The 14,868-nt window shown below is 34.3% G+C and overlaps 1 protein-coding gene across 1 annotated transcript in view; it reads left to right on the top strand.

Moving 5' to 3' along the window:
- slc24a4b (solute carrier family 24 member 4b) overlaps positions 1–13,685 on the top strand; it is a 39,044-nt gene extending 25,359 nt beyond the window's left edge. Inside the window, exons 6-17 of the mRNA XM_039689967.2 lie at positions 1,349–1,452; positions 2,085–2,159; positions 3,224–3,249; positions 3,350–3,403; positions 4,336–4,430; positions 6,153–6,322; positions 6,449–6,590; positions 7,645–7,811; positions 7,920–8,034; positions 8,420–8,532; positions 8,612–8,677; positions 9,960–13,685. Of these exons, the coding sequence (XP_039545901.2) occupies positions 1,349–1,452; positions 2,085–2,159; positions 3,224–3,249; positions 3,350–3,403; positions 4,336–4,430; positions 6,153–6,322; positions 6,449–6,590; positions 7,645–7,811; positions 7,920–8,034; positions 8,420–8,532; positions 8,612–8,677; positions 9,960–10,109 (1,277 nt within the window). The 3' untranslated portion in view covers positions 10,110–13,685. The remainder of the gene's footprint in view (positions 1–1,348; positions 1,453–2,084; positions 2,160–3,223; positions 3,250–3,349; positions 3,404–4,335; positions 4,431–6,152; positions 6,323–6,448; positions 6,591–7,644; positions 7,812–7,919; positions 8,035–8,419; positions 8,533–8,611; positions 8,678–9,959) is intronic.
- Positions 13,686–14,868: the final 1,183 nt, after the last annotated feature.

Genomic DNA, 14,868 nt, shown 5'->3' on the forward strand with positions numbered 1-14,868 from the left:
CTTGTTTTGCCTTTGAATTCAAATATTCTTTTCAGATATTTTTCTTGGTATCTATAATGCTCTTTACAGAGTTTTCATGTTTGAATGTTCAAAAAACATGTTGCTGAGTTTCCATCCAATCATGAAGCGAATTTTTTCATGGAGTGCGTGTGGTCACACAGTATGATGAAAAGATCAGAAAACAAGATGAGTAACACACACAACAGTGTTGCCAGATTGAAAATGTCAAAGTATCGTACCAAAAACCCAAAATTATCGTATTTGTAAGAAAATGATCATACACGAGTCAAACGGACAGAATCCAGCTATTTTTAAGACGTGAAGTTGACTGGATTGTTGACAGGGGTGGGGGAGACGCACACACGCAAGGTCTACCTCTCTACCGTGCTCTCTCACCTTCATTTTCTCCTCACAATCATGATGTAGATCAACAGCTAGATCAATGAGTATAGAAGCGCTATTATTATAATGACCTCCGATCACAAAAATCTGAAATTATCGTACATTATGGGATTTTCTTCATTATTGATCGTACAGAGGTCAAAATTATCGTACAAATACAATAATTATCGAACATCTGGCAACACTGACACACAAGCCTATACTCTTATTAACTGAGCCGAGCCAAATGATCCCGTTCCGTTCCCGTCAGAAATTATTCGGCAAATGCGTTTCAATCTTCCATTATTTGCATTAACTGTGTTTTGCACAAGACAAAAACCACCTCAAGCGAGCATAAAACTTAAGGGATTTTTTATTTTTATTTGACATTTCTATTACTCGTTTCTGATGCGATACTTCAATATGCTCATAAAAACAGGGTGATGGAAAAATAGCGAGTAACCCCCTGTTTAGTTCCTGTCTCTTGAAGCTCCTCCTTCTGAAAAGCACACTGTGCTCTGATTGGTCGGCTGGATCAGTGTGTTGTGATTGGTCGAGTGCTTCGAGTGTGTTTGGGAAATGTCCCGCTCTCAACATAACCACCAGTTTAACACACTACTAACTAACTCAACCAGGCCCCGCCCCTTTATTATGCGCATGAATTATTATAATGAGGAATATTGTGACGTGTGAAGAAACTCAAGACTACAATGGAGGCGTTTCAGGAGTTCAGAAACACTCACACTGATATAGATATACTCCCGGTGATAACTTTGCAGAGCTTTTCAGAAAACAAGAGTTTCTTGAAAAAACTAACTTTGCTCATTTTCTTTTAAGAATTGATATTATTATATTATTATATTTTTTTTTTGCAGTGTTCTTTTATTAGTGATTATTTGTGTTCAGATTTGAGCAAACGCCTAAACTGTGACACAGAACTTCCTGTTTTGAACTTTTGTGTTTTCAGGGGTCTTCATCACTCACGGTGATGTTGGAGTCGGAACTATCGTCGGTTCTGCCGTCTTCAATATCCTCTGCATCATAGGAGTTTGTGGGATTTTTGCTGGGCAGGTGTGTGTGTTTGTGTGTTTGCTTCTTCTCCAACAAATAGCTGTAAAGTCAGCAATATTTCAAAATAATAAAACCATCTACATAAGGGTGCATTAAAAAACACTGAAATGAAGAATAGACTTAAAGTTCAAAGAACCTCAAAAACAATTGTAACGATGATGGTTCTTTTATGAAAGAGCAAATGACTGATCTTGATTTGTTTTAAAAGTAAACGCTTTTTTTTTTTGGTCGGTTTCAATGCATTTGCCAAAATGTGTGTTGAATACTATCTAATTATATAATGACCTTCTATTTCCAGAATGATTTTTTCTCTCTCTTAAGATCAACTGCATTTTTTTTTTCAAATGTATTTAACTTATTTGACTCATATTTATCGTTCTTATAGGATTTCCAGAAGGTTTTCATACAAAATCTGATTAAAATTGCATTTGTTTTTATTTCTGAGATAATAACTGGAGGCCTCGCTGCATGTCTTGTGAGATTTATATATTGAACCATTTATTATTTAACTTTGTTGTTTTCTTTTTTTCTTTTTGTAAATCCCAGGTCATATTCAGTGCACACTGTTCATTGTTCTCTAGCTTTGTGTATTTATGGATTGATTTGACAGTAGTGTGTGTTTATGTCTGCAGGTGGTCTTACTGACCTGGTGGGCTGTTTTCCGTGATTCTTTCTTCTACATATTGTCTGTAGTTGCTCTTATTGTGGTGAGTCTCAAACGAAACACACTGTAACAACATCATCCTGTAATTCAGGGTTCAGGCATGTGATATTATTAATATTAATAAATATTTATTTTAATAGATTACTATTGCAACAATACATACAATTATAATTACAATTATATATATATATATTAGGGCTGTCAAACGGTTAATCACGATTAATCGCATCCAAAATAAAAGTTTGTGTTTACATAATATATGTGGGTGCACTGTGTATAATTATTTAGTATATAAATAAATACACACACATGCATGTATATTTAAAAAAAATATTTATATATAAAATATTTATATTTACATATAATTATATATAAATCTATACACAGTATATGCATGAAAATATTTCTTAAATATATACAAGCATGTGTGTGTATTTATGTATATATAAAATAATTATACACAGTGCACCCACATATATTATGTTAACACAAATTTTTATTTTGGATGTGATTAATTGCGATTAATCGTTTGACAGGTCTAATATATATATATATCCATATATGTTTGTATTTTAAAAATGTATATATATATATTATATGATTTTATAATATACAGTATGTTGTAATAAAAGTATAAATAAAATTGTTATTTATCATTAGCATTATTTTATTTTATAGAGCATCATTGTTGCTCTATAAAATAAAATAATGACAATTAGGTTGTCTTAATTACTTTGCGTTCAATCCTTAAACCATTATTTTGTCGAAAACCTGCAGGGAGACCTTAATGCTTCTCTTTGTTGACAACAACAGATTTTTAAACGATTCTCATTAAGAATTTGGGTTGGCGTATATGTTCCCAAATGCAGATTATTAGAGACTGTGCTTTTCTCTGAAGCATGCAATCTCTTTAGCAGTTTATTCAGTAATTGTTTAAGTCCATTTAATGATTTTAATCATCATACAGTAACTTCCTCGGTGGGAATATTTGCTCTAAAGTATTTAATAATATGGGATATATATTATTTATTTATATTGAATGTTACAGGTTTTTTTGTAACTAGACTGTAACTGCACTGATTATCTTTTTTGTTTGAATTCAATCAGTTTATCTATGATGGAAAGATTGTGTGGTGAGTCTCTTTTCGTTTTGCTCTCTTGTCTGATTTTTGTTAAGCTCCCACTGATCTGACGTCTGGTTTTGATTGTATAAATCTGTCTTGTGTGTTTTAGGTGGGAGAGTCTGGTGCTGGTCCTCATGTATGTTGTATATATCCTCATCATGAAGTGAGTATTCTTCACAGGCATATCATGTATACACACACTTGCAGAATAGAGTGAAGTTCAACTATGGAAGTCAATGGGACCAGAAACTGTCTGGTTACTGATATTCTTCTAAATATCAGAAAATCAGCTGAATGGATTCGAAAACGGTAAAACTCGACTGCTTAACTCTGGGGGAGTTGTAAAATGAGCCTATTTCCAAAAAAAAAAAAAAGTGGAGTATCCCTTTAAAGTTTTATATTTTAAATAAATCCTGTTCTTTTGAATCATCTATTCATACACTGAAAAAAAAATATTGATGGTTTAACTTAAAAAAGTAAGTAACCTGGTTGCCTTAAAATTTTAAATTGATTGAACTGGAAAAAGTGAGTTAATACAATGAAGGAGATAAATTTAACCATCAGAAACTCAAAATAATAAGTTATCTCAACGAAATAATTTATTATAAAGTTGATTTGAGAAAAGAAAATATGTTGTGATAACAAATCTTGAAAATATTTTTTACAGTGTAAAAGAATGCCGGAAAAAATTTATCACAGTTTCCACAGACATATGAAGCAGCACAACTGTTTTTAACATTGATAATAATCAGAAATGAGCAGCAAATCATCATATTAGAGTGATTTCTGAAGGATCATGTGACACTGAAGACTGGAGTAAACAATTTACACTGTATTTTTTTCGTAAGAAGAAAAGACTTCTTCAGACACTATCGTACCAACCCCAAACTTTGGTTGTGTATCGAATATAAAAAAAAAATAAAGTAATGATGACTATTTGTAATCAGTGAAGTGGTTAATTATCATGATGTTTTTAATTCTGGTCATCCCAGAGCGGTAAATGTTGGCGCTCAGGAAGAAAACTCTCATTTTGTTATATAACCTGTGGATGCTCCTAATCAAGCCTCTTTTGTTTTGGATCTGTGTCTCTATTAGATTTAATTCCAGCCTGCAGAAGTTTTTCACAAGACGGAGCGATAAGAATGTTGCCAATGGAAACGCAGCGGCCGGCGGCAGTGAACTGGAGGACGGTAAACACAGTTTAGACCGTAAATGAGATGATCCGTATGTCCCGCCACTCATGGGTCCAGGTTAGACTAAACAGACAGACTGGCTATAAAAATTCAGATTTAATACTAGTCATACTTCATAATTGCATACCCTTGTCACCGTCAGTTCAAGTGTGAGGTCATCTGTCCTCGGCTTGTGAACAAACACAGTAGAAGACAGTAGAACATGTGATACTGTATAAGAAGACTTACATTTGTTTTTTTAAAAAATGATCTAAATATAGTCAGTTATGCTACAAACATCTGAAAATACAGATTATGATATTTCTGGGGTGTCTTTATGTATATGCAGCTATTATTTTACTTGTTTGGGAAAAAAATACAATAAAATGCTATTAATACATAGTGACTTGATTTTAATTTAAAAAAAAAAATTTAATTATAATTTTATTTTTTTTTATTTAAAAATATATATTATATTCTAAAATTGTATGTAATTATTTTCAGAACGATAGATAGAATGATAGATAGACAGACAGGTAGACAGATAGATAGATAGACAGACAGACAGAACGATAGAATGACAGATAGATAGATAGATAGATAGATAGATAGATAGATAGATAGATAGATAGATAGATAGACAGACAGACAGACAGACAGATAGATAGATAGATAGATAGATAGATAGATAGATAGATAGATAGATAGATATGTAGATGGACAGACAGACAGACAGACAGATAGATAGATAGATAGATAGATAGATAGATAGATAGATAGATAGACAGACAGACAGACAGATAGACAGACAGACAGATGATAGATAGATAGATAGATAGATAGATAGATAGATAGATAGATAGATAGACAGACAGACAGGTAGACAGATAGATAGATAGATAGATAGATAGATAGACAGACAGACAGACAGAACGATAGAATGACAGACAGATAGATAGATAGATAGATAGATAGATAGAAAGACAGACAGACAGACAGACAGACAGACAGACAGACAGACAGATGATAGATAGATAGATAGATAGATAGATAGATAGATAGATAGATAGACAGACAGACAGGTAGAGAGATAGATAGATAGATAGACAGACAGACAGAACGATAGAATGACAGATAGATAGATAGATAGATAGACAGACAGACAGACAGACAGACAGACAGACAGACAGACAGACAGACAGATAGATAGATAGATAGATAGATAGATAGACAGACAGACAGACAGACAGACAGAATAGATAGATAGATAGATAGATAGATAGATAGATAGATAGATAGATAGATAGATAGATAGATAGATAGATAGATAGATAGATAGATAGATAGATAGATAGATAGATAGATAGATGTCTGCATTTGTGTGTTGTGTTTGTGAGAGAAGAGTTCTGCTTGAGGATTAAAGCAGACACGAGAGGGCTTTGTTTGTCCAGCTCTTCAGAGGTACAGTAACCATCCCTTCTGTCTCACTCTCTGCCGTCTCTCCACCAGAGGGAGTTTCTGCCATCCGTTTCTTCACGCTTAACCCTGTCTGTCTGTTTAGTCCTACTAAACCTTTCTGCGTGAACTCTTTTTCTGCCGCTTCTCAGAGAAAACATCTAACAGATAGCAGAGTACATGTTTCATATAAGTGCTGAAACGCGCTGTTATAGAATATCAAGCAAGAATATCAGTCATAATTTGCTCTGTGTTTTTTAAATATATGTTATTGGTTTTCTCAAGTCAAGTCCAGTAAGATCTACAGTCGAGGTTCGGTGGTAATGGTTGATGAAATCATCAACGCCAGTCCTACGAATTACCGTTTCCCTGAAGCGGGTCTGCGTGTCATGGTCACCAACCACTTCGGCCCCAAGACTCGTCTGCGCATGGCCAGCCGGCTCATCATAACTGAGGTACAGCAAAAACAATATCACATTTATACACACACTTCATTTGCAGCATATAAGAGGCTATGGCTATGAATCTATGGAAAGTCCCCCTAAAACTTGGAAACCCAACGTGTGTGTGTGTGTGTGTAGCGTCAGAGGTTGGTCCAGTCAGCCAATGGAGTGGAGACGGCTGTGGTGGACGGGAAGCCAGACATCGAGAATGGAAACGTACCAGAAGACAAAACCAATGAAGAGAAAGAGAGTGAACTCACCTCTCCATTCAGATTTCCAGGTTATCTATCTATCTATCTATCTATCTATCTATCTATCTATCTATCTATCTATCTATCTATCTATCTATCTATCTATCTATCTATCTATCTATCTATCTATCTATCTATCTATCTATCTATCTATCTATCTATCTATCTGTCTGTCTATCTATCTATGTCTATCTATCTATCTATCTATCTATCTATCTATCTATCTATCTATCTATCTATCTATCTATCTATCTATCTATCTATCTATCTATCTGTCTGTCTGTCTGTCTGTCTGTCTATCTATCTATCTATCTATGTCTATCTATCTATGTCTATCTGTCTGTCTATCTATCTATCTGTCTGTCTATCTATCTATCTATCTATCTATCTATCTATCTATCTATCTATCTATCTATCTATCTGTCTGTCTGTCTGTCTGTCTGTCTATCTATCTATCTATCTATCTATCTATGTCTATCTATCTATGTCTATCTGTCTGTCTATCTATCTGTCTGTCTATCTATCTATCTATCTATCTATCTATCTATCTATCTATCTATCTATCTATCTATCTGTCTGTCTGTCTGTCTGTCTGTCTGTCTGTCTGTCTGTCTGTCTGTCTGTCTGTCTGTCTATCTATCTATCTGTCTGTCTGTCTGTCTGTCTGTCTGTCTATCTATCTATCTATCTATCTATGTCTATCTATCTATGTCTATCTATCTATCTATCTATCTATCTATCTATCTATCTATGTCTATCTATCTATCTATCTATCTATCTATGTCTATCTATCTATCTATGTCTATCTGTCTGTCTGTCTATCTATCTGTCTGTCTATCTATCTATCTATCTATCTATCTATCTATCTATCTATCTATCTATCTATCTATCTGTCTGTCTGTCTGTCTGTCTGTCTGTCTGTCTGTCTGTCTGTCTGTCTGTCTATCTATCTATCTATCTATCTATCTATCTATCTATCTATCTATCTATGTCTGTATAAAATGTGTTTATACTTCAATATTCCTTTAAAACAGTCAATAATCGTGTTAGTTGTGTGTGTGTGTGTGTGTGTGTGTGTTTCAGGCGGCTGCGTGAACACGACTAAATGGCTGATCTCTTGGCCGTTATTGTTGATCCTGTTCTTCACCATCCCGAACTGTGCCAAGTCTCGCTGGGAGAAATACTTCATGCTATCGTTCATCCTCTCCACCGTCTGGATCGCAGTCTTTTCCTACTTTATGGTGTGGATGGTATGCGTGATACGTATCTCTCTCTCTCTCTCTCTCTCTCTCTCTCTCTCTCTCTTTGATTTGTCCTTCTATAGTTTGTATCAACCCCCTCCCCTCCCTGTCTCTCAGGTGACGATCATCGGATACACACTGGGTATTCCTGATGTCATCATGGGCATCACGTTTCTGGCCGCGGGCACCAGCGTCCCGGACTGTATCGCCAGTCTGATCGTGGCTCGTCAAGGTAGATCGATCGTGCCGTTCTGATCTCGACAGATCAATGGCAGGATGTGTCAGCTTCACGTATCACAGGATCTGATCATGTGATTTCCTGTTCCTGTGTCACTATCAATCACATGGGCTGCCATCTGTGCATCAGAGAACAGCTGATGTTACCCATAATCCCTTGTAGCTCATCTGTGTGCATCTAAAAGTTAAATGTGTCATTTCTGGCACAAAATTAAATTTTTATAGTCAGTTTTTTCCCAACAGAAGGAGCGATGTTTTGATAGGGATGACAATGATGAACAGCAGCATTTGACTAAATGCTTTTTATTTAGTAAAATAGTTAATAATAAATATGAACGTATTGTAATAAATGATAAACGTCAGTTGTTCTGCTTCTGTAGGTCTGGGAGACATGGCCGTGTCCAACACTATCGGCAGTAACGTGTTTGATATTCTGGTGGGACTCGGCGTTCCCTGGGCACTGCAGACCATGGCTGTCAATTACGGATCAGTCGTAAGCCTCTTGAACGCCTCTTCAAGCTGTGCTTCTGCTGGTTTAATGCACTGCTGATGTTGTCCCGTCCTCTGTACAGGTGATGATAAACAGCCGAGGACTCGTGTACTCTGTGGTGCTTCTGCTGGGATCTGTCGCTCTCACCGTCAGTAAATCACACTCACACTTCTCTGTCAATTCAGCTGAAAACAGATCAAAATGTTGAATTTTGAGCGACGGGTGTAATTGGCTGTCACGGTACAGATTCGCTCTTCATAGTGAAATAAACATCCCTGTTGTTAATGCTGGTACTGTATCAGGTATGTGTCCTTAACCAGCATTTTAGTCATTTGCAAAAAAATCAAATAAATCAAATAATAACTCGGATCAATTTAAACTGATTCATTTAGCACTTGCTAATTAAAATAACAATACAATCAAAACAGTGGTTATTTCTAATATTATTGTGAAGTGATTGACAATTCCTTAAACTGAATATTGTATTTTTACTGAATGTTTAGAAAGTCAAATGGTCGATTCTTTTAAATAAAACAAACCATAAAAAATCTATCAATACAGACACGCATTTACTCTATACAATTCAATGTAGAAATGACAATGACATTAAAAAGTTATTTCTAATGTTACTGCAAAGTGATTGACAATTGCTTAAACTGAAAATTTGGTTGATTAAAAATCAATTAATAAAAACAGACAAGCCTACATTCACTCTAAAATTCAGTGTAGCACTTGATAATGTAGAAATTGCATTACAATTTAAAAAGGTTATATATAATGTAGGGCTGTGCAAAAATTAATTGCGATTAATCGCATCCAAAATAAAAGTCTGTGTTTACATTATATATTTGTGTGTGCTGTGTATAATTATTTTGTATATATAAATACCTATGCATGCATGTATATATTTAAGAATTATTTGTGCTTAAATTCTGTATATATATAAATGCATAATCTATATTATATATAAATATAAATATTTTATATATGAATAACACATTTTCTTAAATAAATACATGCATGTGTGTGTATTTATATATCCAAAATAATTATATACAGCTCACACAAATATATTATGTAAACACAAACTTTTATTTTGGATGCGATTAATCGCAATTAATTTTTGCACAGCCCTAATATAATGTTATTGTGAAGTGATTGACAATTGCTTAAATATACTTACTTAATGCTTGTTTTATCAAACGTTTGATTTAAAAATTAATAAAACATACATTCACACTCTAACTTTCAATTTAGCACGTATTCATTTTTTATTAGCGTAATGTTTGGTAACGTTGATCTATTTAGCTATGGTTCGACATTTCATAATGGATATCCCGACTTGACTTATGGACTTCAAATGAGTCGTGAGTTGCACAAATGGACTCCCTCCCGTACGTTCTTGTTTTGTCCATCTTCTTCACCCGCAGATTCTCGGGATCCACCTCAACGGCTGGAAGTTGGACTTTAAGCTGGGTGTTTATGTGCTGGGGCTGTACGCCGTCTTCCTCTGTTTCTCCATCATGATCGAATACAACGTCTTCACCTTCGTCAATATACCCATGTGTCGGGAAGACTAGAGCCTCACCAACCGCTCCATATCCCAGAATGCACCATCCTGATGTCACGCTCACCCTGAGTTTCTCCGCTCACCATCATCACCTCGGACGGGATGAATGTTAGTCTTCATCGGGACTAACGCTTGATTCACTGTGGACAGAGAAGATCTTCCAGTCAAGCTCATTTTCCTGACCTCGAGCCCCAGAAAGAGGAACTTCTCCTCGGCAGCTCTTCTCTTCCGGCTGAGATCTTTTTTGATATCCCAAAATGCATTGCGTGTCCACCATGGATTGCATCAGGAACATATGGGCGCCTCAATAAACATTCACTCTTTTCTACACACCTGTTTTTTCTTTTTCTTTGTCACTTTGTGGAAAAAAGATCTTTTTTTAAGCGTGTCTCAAATATCCGAGTCGAAGCTCTTCACAAAGTCTTCATTGCTCATACAACTGTGAATTATTTTGCTGCATATCACTTTGTTTAGCCCTGAAAGGAAGCGAAATTTGTAGACAAACTGGATAAAAAAGTTTGTCAGACAACTTTTAAGTTGGCTTGAAAAAGCATAGCCAGAAAGTTTGAAGGCAGTACGTTCAAAGAGAAAGAAAGAATAGTTAGAAAGAAAGAAAATTTAGAAAGAAAAAGAAAGAAAGAATAGTTAGAAAAAAGAATAGAAAGAAAGAACAAACAAATAGTTTAAAGAAACAAAAAGTAGTTAGAAAGATAGTTAGACAAACTGGATAAAAAAAACTTTTAAGTTGGCTTGAAAAAGCATAGCCAGAAAGTTTGAAGGCAGTACGTTCAAAGAGAAAGAAAGAAAGAAAAAAATAAAGATTAGAAAGAAAGAAAGAAAAATAGTAAAGATAGATTAGTTAGAAAGAAAAGTTAGAAATAAACAAAATTTAAAAAAAGAAAGAATAGTTATAAAGAAAGAAAAGTTATAAAGAAAGAAACAAAAGTTAGAAAAAAGAAAGAATAGTTAGAAAGAAAGAAAGATTAAGAAATAAAGAAAGGAAAGATGATATTCACTAATGATAGCGTGCGTGAGATCGACAATCGACTAGTGTTGACTTTGACCTAAAACAGGAAGTAAATACAGGTATGTGAGCTGGCTAAATTAACATCATTTTTACTAATATCTTTCACGTCTATTTTAGTCAGATTGACCGTGGTCACTCTTAATAACACCACTCACATGGCTGCGTACTCGTAATGACAAATCAAGGATGTTAAGAGCCTAAAAGCAGGTTTAGAACACGCCCCATTGAAGTCAACACGGTGCGAATTTTAATAACACGGTGATTTTTGTCTGTACTGACAGCACTCCAAATGTACAAAAAATTAGCTCAATGTTAAAATTCTCCTTTTAGAAAACAAGACTTATATCTTTAGTCATTTTGTGGGAAGATTCTTAAACGAAGATTTATTCGAGAAGCAAAATATGAAGTCTTGTTTTCTGTAAAAAGTGTTTTCGCAACTGTAAATATTTTAGACAGAGGATGACGTGCAATATTTCTTAATTACTCTTGCATTTCTAAACACTTTTCTTCTTTTTTAAGTGTGAATCCAACTAAATTCAGTCAAGTTTATGCTTAAAACTAATTGCCGATGATTCAGTAATTCATTTTAAAATAAATTTATGACATTTTTCGGTAAACAACACCTAATATCTTCAGTCATTTTGCTTCTCAAGCGAATGTGTCGTTCGTTTAAGAATGTTTAGACACTTGCACTAGAAAACAAGACTGAGGAATGACATCGTTTTCTGCCTGCAATGCATCGTGGGACGTTCCACCGAGGTGATCTCCGGACAGTCGTCTCCATGGCAACCACATCCCTTGCCCAGTTCGACCTGGCAGCTACAGAACCGAACCTCTGTGGAGACGTTTCCCCGTCACGTGGGCCGAAACGTGGGAATCCGCAGACGCTTATGTGGGTTTATGCAAATCTGAGCTCTGCTGTTTCTGTGCAGATCTTTCCGGATGCCAGAGGGGATCAATATTAAAACACCATCTTTTATGAATGTTGGGGAGTGCAATAGCAATAGGATTTGGATTTGTTGTGGACACTATGCAGGGAGGAAGTGGCATTGACTTTTGTTTCAGCTTCACAAACTCGCTTTTCTCGCAACGTCACCCAGAGACTATTAGTTCCTCTTGACTTTTCGTACAGACACTTCATGTAAATGCGTTTCTGGGACATTTAAAGAACAAAACCAAGCGTAGATGAATATTCTCTAGTGCCATTTTGTAATAAAAAGGTGTAAATCAAACAAAAACGTCAATATTTCACCCTAGATCAAAAGACAACGTTACATTTTGCACGTGAATTCTGTTTTTGTACTATTGTTATCATTTTTATTGTGACTGATTTCATGAAAATTAAGCACATTTTCCTCTCAATGCTTGGGTGTTTTTGTAATTCTCTTTTAAATAAATACCGTAATACACTGTAAAAAATTATATTATTTTATTAATTTTATTCATAATCAATAAGTTATGTTTTTACATTGTTTGACCTGTTAAAATAAGTTAAGCAATTTTTAAGTTATACAAGTTTCTACTCATTTTTAAGTTGAAATGACTTAAACGTCTACATTGATTTTACTGCGGTGTAAGGCAGCAACTTCTTTTTACAGTGTACAATATTTTATTCTCGTATGACAAAACTACCATGATCTGTACAATCTACATAAAATGAATACAGCATTACAGTAAAATAATTTGTTTTATTTTGTTGCATTACAATAATAATCAGGTTTCATCATTTATTTATTTATTTATTTATTTATGATTATTTGTTTGCATTGCACATTGATCATTTGTGGGAAATGTGTTGTAATTGTTATGAAAATATTTTTCTCCATTCATAAACTCTTGGTCCTAAATATAGACTTTGTTTTCTTTATGCAAAATATAATATTTTTATTTGTGGGTGAATTTTGACCTGGACAATTTCTGGATTTGCCCTGAAAATGTGCATATTGATAATGCAGAATTAGATTTATTTGTACATATGTCTGAGATGCTTTGACCTTTTACCATCAGGTGAACTGGTGGCGTCTTCATTTGAGACTTGATTTGGGTTTTTGTTGTTTATTAACACACACACACACACACACACAATGAATTATGTATCGCATATCTGTTTATGAAGTCATTTTTTTAACAAGTAGAATTCAGATGGCATAATTGTTGTACCTCTACATATTGTCGATTGTATGGAAACTTGCAAAATAAGCGCACACTCATTCAATACATGTATGAACTGCGACCCCATTCACTGTGAACTCAACGTGATGTGGGATTCATGCCAATAATAATAAATGTATAATGATCAATATATATATATATTTCATGTCAAGTTAGTTACTATGAACCATAACTGAATACATCTGTAAAACGTATATATGAATGTATTGTCATGCTTTAATGGACATACAGTATCCAACCAATGCATTTTACTGTAAAGCAATAACATGAGAAAAAATATATATATATAAATGTGAAAAGAATTATTCCTGTACATTTGTCATATGAATATTTGAGAAAGGAATGTTTAAAATATGTCACAAATTAAACAATGTCATTTACACCTGTTTCATAGTGTTTTGAATACAACTCGACGTGAACAATTAAGTAACAGAAAGTCGAAGGGAGTGATTGTTCAGAATGCAATGTTAAGAGGGTTAATTGATACACTGATGAGTTAATTGATTCACTGATGAGTTAATTGATACACTGATGGGTTAATTGATACACTGATGGATTATTTGATACACTGATGGGTTAATTGATATATACTGATGGGTTAATCAATAGTAATCAGTTAATGTTATCTATCAGGAACTGTTTGTAGATCAGCTAGCAGGATGGGGTTAAAACTAGGGTTGCCAAAACGGGTCTCATGGTCAGAGAAAGTGTTAACGGCCGTAAGAACTGACTACGATCTCTATGGATTTTTAAGGTAATCAGCTAACCTACCTAGTTCACTTTGTTATTGGCGTTTTATTCCATTTTTAAATATTTAAACGTTACTGTGAAGAAGAAGAAATATAAAACGTTTAAATATCAATCTGCACATGTGAGGGATATTGGTTATGCTAATCTTTGCTCGCTCCTTTGAAGTTATCTTGTGTAAAACCGCAAAAAATAAATTAATTAATTAATTTAAAAAATAAATAAATCATGAAGCACATACAAAAGACCTGAACCGGAAGCGATGCGATCTGTTTTACAGAATGCGGAAGTAAGTTGTGCATTTTACTGTAGCCCATAGACATATATCTTTGAATGAGTTGAAATCCAACCTTAATCAAACTCACATGCCTGGAACTTTCTATTAATCCTGATGACTGATCATCTGCTTCAGGTGTGTTTGATTATGGTTGGAGCGTCGATATGTGAGCTTGAGACCAACTCGCATGAGTCGGTTCTTTAAATGAATCGTTCAAAAAGACGCTACCGATTCCAATCAGTCTGACAAAAATTTCTCAACCTCTTTGCTTAAAATTAATGTGTTTCTTGCTAAAAAAAATTCCACACTGTAAAATGTCTTCATATAACCATGATTATCTTTCTTAGAGATTGAGGTTTCCGTTGTTTAGGCTAGGGATGGGCAACGATTAATCGCATCCAAAATAAAAGTTTGTGTTTACATAATATATGTTTGTGTGGTGTCTATAATTAATTTGTATGTATAAATACCCACATATGCATGTATATATTTAAGAAATATTTTATATATATTTATTCACAATTAATATTATATATAAATATTTTA

This window comes from Pimephales promelas, chromosome 13, assembly GCF_988280905.1.
Source record: "Pimephales promelas chromosome 13, fPimPro1.hap1.1, whole genome shotgun sequence".
NCBI classification, from domain to species: Eukaryota; Metazoa; Chordata; class Actinopteri; order Cypriniformes; family Leuciscidae; genus Pimephales; species Pimephales promelas.